The 16,139-nt window shown below is 37.2% G+C and overlaps 1 protein-coding gene across 1 annotated transcript in view; it reads right to left on the bottom strand.

Annotated features, from left to right (window-relative positions):
- DDX10 (DEAD-box helicase 10) overlaps positions 1-16,139 on the bottom strand; it is a 172,810-nt gene that overhangs the window by 109,083 nt on the left and 47,588 nt on the right. Inside the window, exon 13 of the mRNA XM_062020406.1 lies at positions 14,845-15,310. Within this exon, the coding sequence (XP_061876390.1) occupies positions 14,845-15,310 (466 nt within the window). The remainder of the gene's footprint in view (positions 1-14,844; positions 15,311-16,139) is intronic.

The raw sequence follows: 16,139 nt of genomic DNA, 5'->3' as shown, positions 1-16,139 counted from the left end.
ATTAAAGTAGGAGAAGAATGCAATTTCATCAGATAGAGTTTGACATTCAGATGCCCCAGGTCTCACAGCACATGCATTGAATTTCTATTTTGTGCCACGTTCTTTCAGGCTGTGAACACAGCGAGAGCAGTAGCTATACACTCCAGAACGATCACAAGAAGGACAGTCTGAAAAGGCAGATGACAGATAACCCTAAACTACTCTCGTTGATAGATTTCAGCTCCTCAGCTGAAGGTAAGAGAATAGCAAAAGTCTGTGTCATGACAGTGAAACTCAGTTATAATTCATCAACCAAGGCAGGATAGGAAGTCCCGCTTTCAGAGTACTCAAAAGATAAAAGCCAGAGCTCCTCCTTGTTAAGATATACAAAACAAATAAAAATGGAAAAAACAAGTTTCAAAATCCCAAGTGCACTGTTCATACTCGCATTACAGGTTATGATGAGACGTAAGCTTTGACCTTCAAATGCATTGGTTTGCAAATGCAAGCAACAGTAGCTACAGATGCCAGGTTAACTAACATCTGACATCAATGTACACAGAACTGCACAATTCACTTTAAGCAACATGTGTCTAAAAAGAAAAGAAAAAATAATATTTTTACATAGCATGAAAAATAAGTCTATAGCATTTTCCCAGATTAAACAAACAAAATACAGGAAAACAAACTGGTTATGGGGTCATAGTTAAAAACAATAACCCAGATTTATTCCACCATCTTAAGTTTCCTTAATCACAACATAATCTGTCATAGCTGAAGAACCTGAGTCATCTTACACTCATGTCATTACACTCAAAACACACAGCTATACTTGTGAGAAACTGCGTGTCACACATAACCAAACAACTGGCTGTTATTATGTTGAGCCACCTCATTAAACATTCCCAAGGTAAACCCTGGTCACTGATATCTGTAAAGACACTTCTCAGCTTTGAGAGGGTCACACGTCTTTGCAAATATATTCACAGATTCCAGCAACATACGGCACTTCTGAGAATCACACATGCCCACCAGAAGGATGAAATTCTAAAGGAATTAATTAAAAGCACTGAAGACAATTAAGAATATGGAAATTTGTGTTTCTCTTGAAACAAATTTCATAGATATGGCATTTGAAAATTAAATACTTGTATTTTCCTGGTTTTGTAGCAATATTATTAGCCTAGATTACAATTTTCCTTCCCTCTTATCACCCCAAAACAGAACATTACTCTCCTTCTCTTTCTTAGGACATGCACACACTCCATTTCTTGAAAGCCAACCCAGGAAACACTTTTTCATGCACACAGTTTCTTACAGTCCTTCTGTACAGGTACTGAGCTCTAAGTTACATCTCAAAACAATCCAAGTCCTCTGAAACCCTACACAAGTATGACTGAAGACTATCTGAAATACATACAAAGAAAAGAACACTTTGATGAATATATTATATTTTAAAGTTTTCATATTTAATATTAACATTACCTGTTGAATATGTATATCTACAGAACTTCTGTTTGCATTTATATTTAATCTAGTTTTCATTAAAATACTTTAAAGTACATTTGAGCCTTCCTGCTGCAAAAATGGTAACTAATTTAGTTGGGAATATCTCTTTCAGAAGATTGCATTTCTCAGATGAATAACTGAGAAGAAGAGCTAATAATTCTTTAGCTGTAAAAGCTTTATTTAGACACAGTTACACATGTACAAAAATGCTTTTGCTAATTTTTGTGGATTTGACCTAGCTTCCTCCTTACAGTCAGACTTGTAAGCTAGAAAGAAAAAACAGTACAACTACCCATTTCTCCAGTTTAAATGCTACTCCTTTCCATTAACTCCCTTTTATCTAACTGGGTAAGTATCCTTAAGAGTTACCATATAAATCATGAGAAACCATGCAGGAAAGTCACTTCTTCAAGAGGGGGAATGCTGCAGCATTCTGTCCCTGAAAATGACTAATGCAGTAGACAGAGGTGAGACACAAGGAAACACAGGTATCTACTGTCAGGGTACCTCAGCCTCTTTAGTGGCAGAGGACAAAGGCCTGTTTCAGGACTTCCACCTTGGATCCTGTGGAAGCAGGTGTGAATCACATGTGGAAACCCCAGCCCTGCCCACAGGAGCCTCTCACAGCGGGAGCAGCCTGCTGTCTTCCATCCTCCCACAGGGACAAAACCACAACTCCTTCCAGGCAAAGACCAGCTACTGGAAAAAAAAGACATCAGTATTATTTCCAGTCTGTCACCGGTCTCAAGCCAACAACATTCAAGCCAACAAGAAGTCCCTTCTCCTTGACTAGGGAGATAGTAGCTTCTTAGAGATTCTCATCCAATACATCAGTTGCTATATCAACTTGGTAGCCAACATCTTGTACCAGCAGAAAACTTGTCTTTTTCTATGATAAATAGTATCTGCTCCAGTTTACTTGACATCTTTTTTTCCAAGAAAGTATCTGAGCAATTGTCTGACTCTGTATATAATATAGTCAAGAAGTTCCAATACAAGACAATATGCTGCTAGGTGAAGGAAATCTGAGGTGCCAGTGCAGTCACGAAGGCAAGAAATTCATCTAGCTGAAGACCCATTAAAAAAAAAAAACAGTGTGATCAGTTTTCCATTACATGATTTACCACCTACCTCAGCATAAGCGCATCATGGATGCTAGGTCCATTTCAGAGACCACACCACTTATGCTACATTGAGGTGACTACATAAAAACAGTATTATTTGAAATTATTTTTTACTATTATTGCAGTAACTGAAGAAAAAACCTGAAAGTAATGTGCCAACATTTGTGTTTCAATGAGATGCTCATGCCTGATAGACTCAACCTAAGATTACATTGCAATTCTCCAATGTTTTTCCACTAGAAGTATTTAACCTCTCATGCAACTACTCACTCGCTAGTCTCTTCTCAATTTATCCAGTAAGTATTCCATTACAGCTGTCCTAGTTTTAATCATTAGCAGCTGATCTACATTACATCATGAAATGTTTTAGATTATTATTGTTCATAAGTGCTTACAAAGCATTCAAAGGTAAAATATGAAGATGTTATTTTTCTAAGCATAAAAGATTAGCAGTAACAGAGAAATGTCAAGACTGATTAGCTTCAATGACCCACTGAAAAATTCAGCTGTACTAAACAGAATAAAATTCTTCTTGAAAATGGAGAGAATTTGAAGTAATTTATGCTTTAAATTTACCACATTAAAAAAGGATTGTAGAGCCACAAGAACAGAAATGGCTAATGAAAACATCACTTTTCCTTGGCTTAGAGTAAGTGCTGATGTTGAAACCTGCAAATATGGTACATGAAACTTTTCTTTCTTTTAATGATTGCTTTGTTAAGCTAATTATAACACTTGAACCAGCAAGGAGTGGAACTTTGACTCCAGTCAGCGAAAATATTCAATGTTCAACTCTCTCACCATCTCTTCCATCACCAAAGAACTATGAGATGTCTTCTACATTACTTGTAACATTTGATAATTTTCAGTAACAAAGTGTCCCTAAGCTAAATGCTGCCTTAATTTGCATTTGCACATTGCATTTTCAATTTATGTCACATCATTCAACTCCTCCATAACAATGTCACATTTTCTTCTCACATTCTTCTGTGTGTTCAAATAGTCTCTCTTGCAGGCCAAAAGAATATTTGCTGGAGTATCTTTGCTCTCAACTGCTGTCCTCTTATTAAGTCTCCCTTTATTCTTCAATATCACACTCAAATCTTCAGTGCAACATAAACAAATAGGTTAAGCCACTAGAAAAAGTTGCCATTAGTGATTGATTTTGAATATCTTCATGGCTCCAGATTCCAGACAAGATGCATTTTGAAAGAGGTACTTAAACAAAATTCAAGTTTTTGTATTAAATATAGAAGTGACAGAGTAAAATAACAGGGTGACAATACTGGAGGAAGTCAGACTAGATGACCACTTCCCTTTACATATGTAAGGTGGAACTACTATAGCACTAAAGAACTGTATAAAAAAAAATGAAACAAATAATATATTAGTCAATTAGTCCATATTCAAAACTCTGGTTAGTGAGCAACACACTAACACATATTCAAAAATAAATGCAAAAGAGGTGGTGTAAGTTTTCATGAAACATGATGTTTAAAGAGACAAGAATCTGCTCACAGTATTCTACAGGCTTCCCAATGAGCAAGTTGGAAGGGTGCCTCATGCATTTGTTATCCTCATACAAAACTAGCACCTGTCAGGTCTGGTTTCTCACTTTCTCCTTTCTCCCTTCAATCCCCTCTTCATATCAATCCTAATGGCTTCTGTCACAGCTACTTACAAAGTTTTCTTTTACAACATGCCTTCTTTTATACTGCTTTTAAACTGGTCTAAGAGTTGTACATACTAGAAACTCCCAATCAAAATTTGTGTCCTAAAGCTGGAAATAAGATTAATATTTCTTTTGACTCCACTAATCAAAATACACTTTGCATCAACACTCACTAACCTACCACAGTCTCTCATTGACAGCACCTCTCGATATCTGCTACCAGTGATTATTTTCTTGTTACCATGTCACTGTGACATGCAACATATGTATAAATACATTCCAGATGGTATATTTGTTTTTAAAAAGTTTCAGCTTTTTTTGACAACCATAAAAATGAATAGATGAGTATTTATACTTTTCAGACAATAGGGAAGCTATTGGCAGAAAAGCTGGAAAATGTAACAAATTACTACAACCTACAAAATAACAAACACCTAGTATTTAACATTGCTCCACCAATGGCAATGAAAACATAACGAAAACAAAGACTCAAAATTTCAACTTCATTCTGCAAATATACTTCCCATATCCAATACAAGAGTGTCTGAAATTTCAACCTGGTGTGAAAACCTCAAGAAACACATTAGAAAAATATACTGAAGACTAGACTAGCAAATACAGTACTTGTTCGTGAGCCAGGATGTTGAAACTTTCACAGAATTCCTTAGAGGTTGTTCTCTTCCTGTGCTCAGTCTCACATCGACTAGACATCACAGGAAATAACAGCCAACGGTTCACACAGATATATTCTTTAGCAGAGATCTAGGCCAGCATGCAATTCCCAAAATACATAAGGAAATTGAAGAACTATCTATTTCAGCAAGTCCAAATCAGTGACTTCTCATGGCTGGAATATAACAGGATCCATCAGAACATGTGTCTGCTCTGTTACAAGTCTGAACAGCTACAGCTGAAGTACACTTTGGCTTTCAGTGTATCTTAATGTAAACAAGCCTCAGACAGAAAAGCTTAACACAGCTGTTAGTGTGCATTTTAGTATTATCAGCCTGTTATTTTATTGCCCTTTGTTAAAAAGAAAAGTTTGGGAGTGACATTGGGATTTATGACTGCATCAGAAGGACTCCCTGCCATGCATTAATGAGACATAAAGACAACAAATGCAATAACATCACCCAGCAGTACAAACAGTACTCATACTGTATACATAGGGAAAGAGTGATGACTGTAAAAATAGTATTTTCTCAAAATTATGAGGTATATGCATTATTTCTCCACAAAGGCAGCAAGACACCTATAGAGATAGAAAAACATATTTTCATTCTACACTCTGAAAGACCTTATCCTTGTGTTCTGAACCTGGTGGAAAGCTGCCACCACAGAGCTGGTGTTTTGGGGATTCTAGCACTCTGACTCATAGACAAAAAAGTGTCAAAATAAACAAAATATCAACTAATACAAATTTTGCTCAACACAGAGATTATGGAAACACGGAAGGGACTTTCAGTAATTCATTTAAAATTAACTGTGGCAATACTACCTATTACTTCAAATAGTTATTGGTCTGTATTCCTTTCCCTGCATGGTCACACCGAGATGGGCATGGCATAAATACCTCAGACACACTCCTCTTCCACACTGCTAGCAGATAAAAATAATTTTAAAACCACAATACTAATGAAGTTGGCTTTTCTTCTCCAGTTGCCTACTCGCACAGTCTCTCAGCAAGCACAGTCACTGATACCTCAGAAAAACACCATGAAACAACAGTCCTAAATAATCCTTTGTGGTTTGGTCACGTAGAAGATAGATTTTAGAGAAATTACACTGCCATTTAGCTTCTCAAAGTGTTCCCTTTGTCCCTTTGTTTTCTTGTGCCTTTGCCCCAAACAAGGACACCAAGATTTCTTGTTTGTATGCTTTTCTGAGAAATTTACTAATGTGTTTCTGTATTCTTCAGGCAGGTTTGCCAGACATCTCACTTCTAAAGCACAACCCTATTACTTCACTGGGATCTACACAGAACAGTAAGGATCAGATAGACCAAGATGTCCTGGAGGAGGAACAAACACATACACAGCTCAGGCAAAGGGAACAACCCTGCGTTGAAATAAGTGGAGAGCTACCACAGGAACTGCATGGTGTAGATAATGAATGATGATGAGAACACCTGTAAAAGTTTCCCACTAGGCTGGTACAAATAAATTTATACTTCATTTATTTTTTGAGTGAAGCCAGTTGATGCAACCTTAATTGTTTGAATTCTCTTTCACTCATTCTAAGCAAAGTTCCTTTAAAAAATTTTTATCCCGAGAGGCAGTAGCTGTTTTTTCATTTAAGATGGAGAGCAGAGAGCACAGCCTGCAGAAGGTGAGAGACTCCCTCCCAGCTGCTCCTGCCAACACTACAACCCTTCACAGCAGGGACAAACCAAATTCTCAGGGAAAGAAGAGATGGCTCCACATGACCAAGCAGATTTTCTGTGATCACTAGCCTAGCTCCTTAGTCTGCAGGTCAGTATTTGGAAACAGTGTTCCACACACATTTTTCCTTTTTAAAATAGTCATTAAATTACAATCTGTATGTTAGTGATACTGTAATGAATTACCCAGAGACTCATTTTGGCTAACAGCTGATGAATCATCACCAAAACACCATTTTTTTTCTTTTTGTAATTATCAAATGATTCCGGCTAAAACAACATAGCTCAGATACAAATTCAGAAAACTGCTCCAAAATATTGTTTAAATGTGCATGGGTAGTGCGTTAAATAATGCTCACTATAGCAAATGTCTGTATCAGAGAAGACATTCACAAATACAACAAAGAATAATTGCCATCAACTACACACTGCTAACAGTAGTCAGAATACTACAGATACGCATTTGTTTGTTGGTCTGCTTTACTGCTACTTCAGTAAGCAGCATTTCCTTTACAAATTAGTGATGTATAATTTCTAGTAGCTTTTCACAGATTTAGCACTCAGCTTCTAGAAAATTACTTATTCAAAAACTATGTCATAGTTACAAATACTTCCAGTGGCATCACTCAGCAAGCATTCAGGCACTGATGATTTTAAACTCTAAAATGCCAGTTTCCTTTAAAAATCCTATGGATTCAGGGAATATTGATTACAACTAGACAGTTTTAATGCAAAGTATTTGGCTCACTCACACTCATCTATGTAACTGCTGCAAAATATTAAACAAGGATATAAATCAGTGATTAAGAGCAATTAACACTGAGGGTATTACTGCAGGCTTGAGTAACCCACTAGAAGTATTTAACAAATGATATTTTGATGAATCATGTTAAATCATACAATATCCTAATATTTCTTGAGATACAAGACCATACACCTCTCTCAGTCATTTTGGGTCCACTCAATCATGAGACAAATCCTGCGTCCCTGCAACCCCAATTCGCACCAGATGCTGAAACCTGAGTACATAAGTAATAGCTGAGCCTGCTCACATCACTCTTCACTGCACAAACCATCAATCCTCCAGAAAGATCTTAACTGAAGAAAAGTTTCAAAACTTATATTGTTAAACAAAAGTTTCATAGTACTTCAATGAAGTCAGACAAAGAAACACTTTGTAAAATAGTCTTCTCATTAGGACAGCTAACGATGGGATACTTCAGCAGGTTCAGCAGAGTGAGGAGAACTTGTCAGGCTGCTTCAGACGGTATATGGAATTAAGGAACTTTTTTAAGCCCACAGCTTCAGTAACTAAAATTAAAGGTGGCACTGCTTAGTTCAGAAGTCTGCTACAGTGGATACTAACTTGGGAACATCCCATGTTCTAGAAGACAAGCAGCACATTGAAGCCAGCTGGAAAAGCCTTGCTTGTCAGTAATTCCCGTCAGACCTGGAGGAGCCTTTCCTAGCTGAAAAGAGAAAGTACTTTTTAATGAGCTGTAACAAAAATGTTCAAACCAAAGTCCCCTACACATCTAGCATCTTTCTACACCAGATTGTTATTTACAAAAGCAACAAAGATCCAGAAGATGGATTGTAGTAATCAAAAGAATCACAACAGTTCACAACAGTTCAAAAGCACCTTGAAATGTAATTTCCTACACAAGGAAAGCCAAGCACATCAGAATTGTGTACTTCATAGCCTCAGATTCAGAAAATTAAGATCGGTAATAACAGTAGATATTTAAACAAAATTCCAAATGGTACATTCTATCCATATTTAAACACGATTAAAAACCTTAGGGATGACAATTTTATGCTGCATACAGACTTTAAGAAATACATAGCAGCTCTTTCTTTGAAATAAATAGCTCACCAGTAACTCAGAAAGACTTCTGATCCTGTAGATTTTTTTTATTTTCCTAAATGCCATAGAGATTGGCACAAATATCTGAAATGCTGCCTTAAAAATGCAAGAGAGATGAACATTTACATTGAATTCTTCATAAGAATTCTCTTATTTAGCAACTCTTACTAAGTTGCTAAAAATGAATGAAAATAGAAATCATTAGAGTTAAATTTGAAGATGGATGTGAAACAGAGAGAGGAGTAGTAAAGCAGCTAACCAGAAAAAGCAATGAAGAAAGATTAAAAAAATAACTGATCTATGGATCTGGACTTCAACATGGATTATGTTTTTTTACAAAGAACTGTCTAAAAAGCCTCTGTTAAATAGTTTAATCTAGCAAGCAAGTCATGAACATTTCATTTAACTATAATAAAGCTGGAGGAATAAATATCCCTGCAAATCTGAAGAGCAAAAGTCGTCCAAGAATGCAAAGAAATGTTTTCACCCTGCCCTTTGTGTAATTTACAGAAGTACTCCTGAATGTCAAGACATCATAGACATTCTTAAAAACAAGTTTTGGTTGTATTTAAGTCACTGAAATTCAACAGAAAGAAAATGTGATTTCTTTAAAATTTTCCACCCCCTTTATGGAATGTATTGTCAGTTTGTTGGCTGCTCTGCATAAGGAGGTTTAAGGTACCATCAGGAGGTTTTATTTCCATTCACAGGTGATAAAACATATTCTTTCTTAAAACAGGATTCTTCACTTGTATGCAAATACATTGTAACTTCATATACATCATTACTTGCTATAATTCAACTGAAAATACATAAGCAAACAGTTACAAGGCTGAGAACCTACAGTGCTTGCATTCTGTAGGAAGGAGAATTTATGGTATATAATGCATCACAGTATTGACTTTTATTTAACTTGAAAATAAATAACTTCTATATTTTCTCTGCCAGAACACTAGCATTGCAACCTGTCTCCAAGCAATAATGCACTTTTATAGCTAGCAGGCTGCCCAGAGCAGCTTTCTCCTCTTGGACACAGCACACTGCCACAGCAGGAGCAAACGCTAAGGGAAACTGTTGCTAATAGAGTCAGTCAGCTTGCTCCTTTGCTTCTTGCCTCCTTGAAGTATTTTCTACCTTACTATCCCCTGAAAAGCAGGGGGAAGATAAAGTCACCCATTTAAAATGATTTCATGTAAAAGCATAAGAGGAATGAGAAGATGCTTCACACAGAAAAAACAGTATCTATACACAAGATTGGCAAAAATCTCTCTCATAACATGGAACTGAAGGAAAGAAATCCCATTCAGAAGGAAAAGTCACTGAAAGAGAAGCAATCAAGATGAATCCCATCTCTGAAAATTAATTTTGCTTTCTGTGGAAAGCAACAGGCTTCCTTCTCAACACAACTGAAGAAAATTCTGGAGGACTATTGTCCTCACTTTGGTGCATATTCAATAATGTTTCCTTGATTTACTTTCTGTGCAAAGCCAGTGTTACAACCAGCCCACTCTGCTTCTTGTTATAGGCTCACCCATCATCTCTAGTTAGGGAGATTTACCCTTGTCTGTTTGTTCCTGCTTTTAGAAACATGTAATATGTCAGCTTATAGTTTTTAGGTATCGAAGAAGTGTAAGAAGATTTCATTATTAGTTAACATTATTGGATTACAAAGCAAGCCATCTAGCTGAGACAGAATTATGATATATAAAATAACATGTCCAAGTGGAGACCAGTCACGATTGGCATTCCTCAGGAGCTGGTATCGGCACTGGCACTATTTAACATCTCTGAGGGTGATATGCACAGCAAGATAAAGTGCACCCTCAGTAAGTTTGCTAACAGCAAGCTGTACAGTGCAGTCAACAAGCTGGAGGGAAGGGATACCTTGACAGGCTTGAGAGGTGGGCCCACGTGAATTGCAAGTTCAACAAGGCCAAGAGCAAGGTCGTGAACAAGGGACATGGTAATCTCAAGCACAAACATAAGATGGGCAGAGAAAGGAATTGAGGTCAGCCCTGCAGAGGAGGACCTGGGAGTGTTGTTTGATGAGAATCTCAACATGACTCAGTAGTATGTGCTTGCAGCCCAGAAAGCCAACTGTATCCTGGGCTGCACCCAAAGGAGCATATCCAGCAGGTCAAGAGAGGGGATTCCCCTCCTCCATTCCACTGTCATGAAACACCTTCCCATAGACCGCTGGGTCCAGCTCTGGGGCCCCTAACATAAGAAGGAAATAGGTCTGTTGGAATGAGTCCAGTGGAGGGTGATGAAGATGATCATAGGGCTAGAGCACCTCTCCTCTGAGGACAGGCTGAGAGAGTTGAAGTTCTTCAGCCTGGAGAAAAGCTGAGGAGACACTGTAGCAGCCTTTCAGTCCCTACAGGGGCCTACAAGAAAGCACAAGAGGGACTTTTTACAGGGGCATGTACTGATAGGTCAAGGGGTAATGGCTCCAAACTGAAAGAGGTCTAGATTATCAGGAAGATACCAGAAAGAAGCTCTTCCCAATGATGCACTGGAACAGGTTGCCCACAGAGGTTGTGGATATCTCATCCCTGAAGTGTTCAAGGCCAGGTTGAATGGGGCTTTGAGCAAACTAGTCAAGTGGAAAGTATCTCTGCCCATGGCAGAGGGGTTAGAACTAGAAGGTCTTTAAGATCCTTTCCAACCCAAACCATTCTAGGATTCTACGATAAATACTGTTCTTGAAAAGGTTTAGGGCTCATAAAACAAGAGATGAGAGGAGCAGAGAGGGAGTCACAGCAAGCTGAAGAGTAGTTGAATATTCTCTACTTTAAACCTGAAAATTCAATAGCAGAGAAAAGTCTGACAGTATGCAATGTGTCTGACAAGGTGACTAAAACTGAAGTATAACAAAACCACGAAAAAAACTACTCTAGGCTTAATCTTAGTTCTAAAAATAAATAATTCTTGAAGATCAAAAAGTACAGCCTTTGCATTTCTATATGCAACAACCAATTTCATAAAATTAGCATTAAACCCAAAGTTTTTTAACCAGGGAGTACTTACAGTCTTTGCAACATCAATAATGCTAATATTGTTAAATGCACTTTAAACAAATAATTTCCATAATGTTTACACAACCGTTAAGTACTGTGTATCTGTTAATGGCTCTGTGCTCTGTGCATATGGCTGACCTTCTTTTTAAGCATAAGACTGTACTTCTAAATAAGTCCCATGAGTTACATCCCTAGCTAAAAATCCTGCCATATTTAAGTAAAACTCACAAGTAAAGTAGCTAGTGAGTACCTCTTCAAAAGTGAGCTTAGAAGCTAGTAACAAAATTATAATATCTGCCAAGGCCTGTCACATTTTCCAAGGTTTCTTTTATACAGCAGTGCAGGGAACAGATTTTTCTTTCTGTTCATACAAAACAACAGAGACAGAGTATGCACATGGCCAAGGGCCACACTAAGGTAAGGAAAGAGGAGAATCAAACTGCAAGTCGAGCTATTAAAAGAACTAACGTTGGAGGTGTCTCACTTCACACTGTGAGCTACCTTTCACTGTTACATTGGGTACCATGGACATTCAACAAAACCAGAATGTTCTAATTAAAATCACACAGATCCCCTTCTACTCCATCATCAATTTGTGTAACCCCTGTTCCTTTTTGCTTCATTCCTTTCCCTTGTTACAAAGATGGATGAGCACACTCCACCTGTGATCAAAGGTCTGGGCACTACATCATCACACAGGACACTCGAAGCCAACCTAACACCTCCTTCTGGCTCCGTCTTCTGCTGGAGAAGCTAGGGAAGGCACAAGGATGAGGAAGCAATGGTGCCTCTAACAACAGATATTCAAAAATCGAATAAGAATGTAATGTTTCCACTTACAAAACCATTCTGAATTTCAACAATCTCAGTGGGACTGTTTTGTTGTCAACAAGAAGCATAAAATAGGAATAGTGAAACTGTGAAATCAATCACACACATTAAGAGCACAAATGCAAACTGAATTCAACCTTTGTAGGCATACTCATCATCTCCCAATTAGATGATCACATACTAACGTTTCCACTGGACTCTTATCTTATTTAGCACACAGAATAGACTTTTTTAAAACCTCCTAACTGATCTATCCGAGAGTACCCTCTGTGTTCATACTCCTAGACGCTCTGCAGCATTTGATACTATTAATGCACTGCCTCATCCTACAAATGCAATAGCGATCCAGTACACAGTAGTCAAGTGGCTCCCAAGTCCTCAGTAGAAGGACACTCCAACACATGGCAGCAGAAAAAATACACTTGCACTGCTCAGTGCTTCTCACAACCCAGAAGAATCAGTTCTTTCTAATTCTTTAGATATGGACTGGTCTATTTTAATACAGGAATAATCACTCAAAACATTTATGCAGAAATTAAACAAGTGCAAAATAAAAATCAAAAGTGTTGTCATTTACCAACTTGGTTTTAACATTTTCATTTCTGCTTTCTAAAAATCACATATTGCACTACTGTAAGCATTTCTGCAGGAGATTATTTAAATTATATTTAAGTTCTTGTTGGTACAGATCTTGAAACTTTTGATTTTTTGTTGAGAGCTGCTTAGAGGAATACCTAAATATTTCATTATTATGCTCCCACATACAAGAGGTTTCAAGTGATATAAGGTCTTCCACATTTGCACACCAAGAACAAACCACTAACCCTTACTGCAGTTTATCAACGCTGAATCACAGAAAATAATGTCTCACTTGCTTAAGCATAAACTAGCCTATAAATGTTTACTGCTGGAGAACTGTTAAGAGGTTACCCAGTGATGTTCCAAATTACTTTCTAAATCACTATTACTTTTCAGAAAATTTCTGCTGCTCATTCTTTTATGTCAAAGTTTCCCCTTTTACCATCTCCTGAACAAAACTTCCCAATTCACTTTCCAACACAGAAAAGCAACATGATATTGGCTATTTATTTCAGATTGGAAAACTGTGGGAGCAGTATAAAAGCAGTGAGAAACATCATTCATTACCTAAGGTGGAAATCTTTTTCTCCACGTTGTTTTTAAAATAGCAATTTCTTTAGATTTATTAATAAATATAAGCTACTGCCAGGCAGTGGCAGTGCCTGGGCTAGACAGCTCAGGCTTAGAATCTAACAGGAACAGAAAAATAACTCCAGGAGCAATCTTTTCCCATTGTTCTAGGACAAGATAGTGAGCTGCAGCAGCCTCCTCACAGTCAAGAAGAGAGTGCAGGCAGCGGTTAGGCTACTGTGCAACTGCTCATTTTCAACAAAGATAGCTAATAAAACTCTTTTATACACTTTACTAAATACTAAAGGAAAGATACTGGTAAAGGTAAAATTTAGGTAGGGGGCTGATTTAACATACGTTCATGACAAGTGCCCTGTGCACAGCACAGATAAAGATTTAAAATACCAGTTGGAAAAATAAATACTTTGCTTAACAGGAGGCTCCCCTTGTAAGTTCAGAAAAACATCTTGCTGAACCAGATGGTTCTCTTTACTCCAGATAGAGCTGCTAGATAGCAAAGGATACCCAAAAAACTCACAATATGCACATACTAAATCTGCTTTATAGAAGAAACAAAAACCAAAACCATCTTTACTATGACACTGTATTTCAATAAAACCAAAACCGTCTTTACTATGACAATATATTTAAATAAAAGTAACATTTCTCAGAACACTAAGCACAGAGAAATCCTGAATTATAAAGCTACTCGCCCAGGAAATGAATGATCTACATGAATACTTTTAATAAGCTTTTATAACCATGTTTTACAAGAAATGCATGTAGTCTCTCTCTGATACTGGCTCAATTCCTAATAGCAAAGGTCCTGGTGAAAGTAAAAATCACAATTTGAAGGTTACATTATTGCAAAGATCATTTCTCATGACAAATATCAGGAACTGGACCATCATGTATTGCAGTTTGGCTATGAGTGCCATAAGGTGCAGTACAGCACCAAAATTATGACTGGAAGTGGCAGCTATTTAGAGATGCACAAGTAAATTAGGAAGTGATAAAAACTAAAACTGTCAAAATTTTCAAGGTATTTAAATTGTGTTATTCATAAATTAAAGCAACTACAAAGATATTCGTTATGCAAATAGAATTACTTTATGCTAATAACATAAAATGATAAAAGCATAAGTCACATCATTTATCTTTTGGGAGCAATTCTGACCTCTGATACATATAGAGAACATATCTGACTTCAAGCAAGAATTCTGCTAAGAGTAGGATTTTGTCTTTTCTCCTTCTCCTTACTTGGAAGGTGTCCAACATTAAGATTTATGAGCTTTACTGTAAAGTGCACTTACCGGTGCTGCATTATCTGTAGCTTCCACACCAAAAACATTCCTTCGTTTCACTGTCAGCAAATCAAGACCTTTACTATCATCATCGTCATCATCATCATCTTCAAAGAACTGCAAAGAGTCTGGGTCTGGCACCCGGCTTGATACTGAAGCCTCTTTTTTCTCCTCCTCCTCTGAGGCCTCTTTTCCTTCATCCTCAGACTCACCACTCTCTTCAACACCATCACTGGAAGCAGAACATTCCTCTGTTTCTCTCCTGTCCTCTTCCTTTGTTTTGTTAACAGAAACCTTTCCACTGAAATCAGTTCCACATTTCCCCACTCCATCATCATTTATTGAGGACATGGTGTTTTTATTTTGCTCTGTCTCCTTCAAGTGATCTGTTCCATTAGCTGCCTCCTTCACACGTAGCTGTTTCTGAGCTTTTTGAAGAAATCTCACACGAGGTGCCACTGCAAGACCAAGTGATCTGAAGTATGGAATTAAATAAATTAATTAATCTGAAAAATAGGTATATAAGCTTTGATTAAATTAGAAGCCCTTAATGGCTCAAGTGATTTGATTTTCATTGGGGAAATTCATATTGATACATTTTGACCAACAAAAACAGTTTTTGACCAACAAAAACATTATTTTGGACAATCAAACTTCAAAAATACAACTAAACATTGGGAGAGGCTGGAATATGAAATAACTGAGAACTCTCAAGAACAGTGACAAAATCCTCACAGGAACCTGAAAAGCAAATTGTTTATGACTCACAGTAAGATATGGTGGAAGAAACACCAATTATATAAAAAATAAACGGACAGAACTTTCCAAACACCCAATTTGTCTCACAGTGATGAAGAGATAGCAGAAATAAAACAGACACTGCATGGAAACAGACACTGTTTCCAACAGATTACTTGACCTCAGTAAACTTTGCAATTGCCTATCATTATTACACCTCACTGTGTTAAATCCAAATTTGAAAAAGTAATACTTAAGTGTCTTTCAAAGTTCATGAGTTGTATTATTAGGTGAATACAAGATGTGGAGGGAAACTGACAACATGCAAAGAACACACAGAGACCACAGCTACGTTTAAAAAAACACAATACAGAAGTGAGTGCAAAACTCAGAACTTGTATCTACACATAGCAAACGTGTAAAGTAGTCAACTAAAATGGCTATCTGTAGACACATGTACATATATAGACACACATATGAAAGACCACTCTTTCAATTCAGCTTATGCACAGTCATACACTACCTCTCCTATTAATGCTGCTTATTTCAAGTAGAATCATAGAATG

This window comes from Colius striatus, chromosome 1 (assembly GCF_028858725.1).
Source record: "Colius striatus isolate bColStr4 chromosome 1, bColStr4.1.hap1, whole genome shotgun sequence".
NCBI lineage: Eukaryota > Metazoa > Chordata > Aves > Coliiformes > Coliidae > Colius > Colius striatus.
Note: the sequence above shows the minus strand (reverse complement) of the source record. Positions and strands in the feature narration are given on the sequence as shown.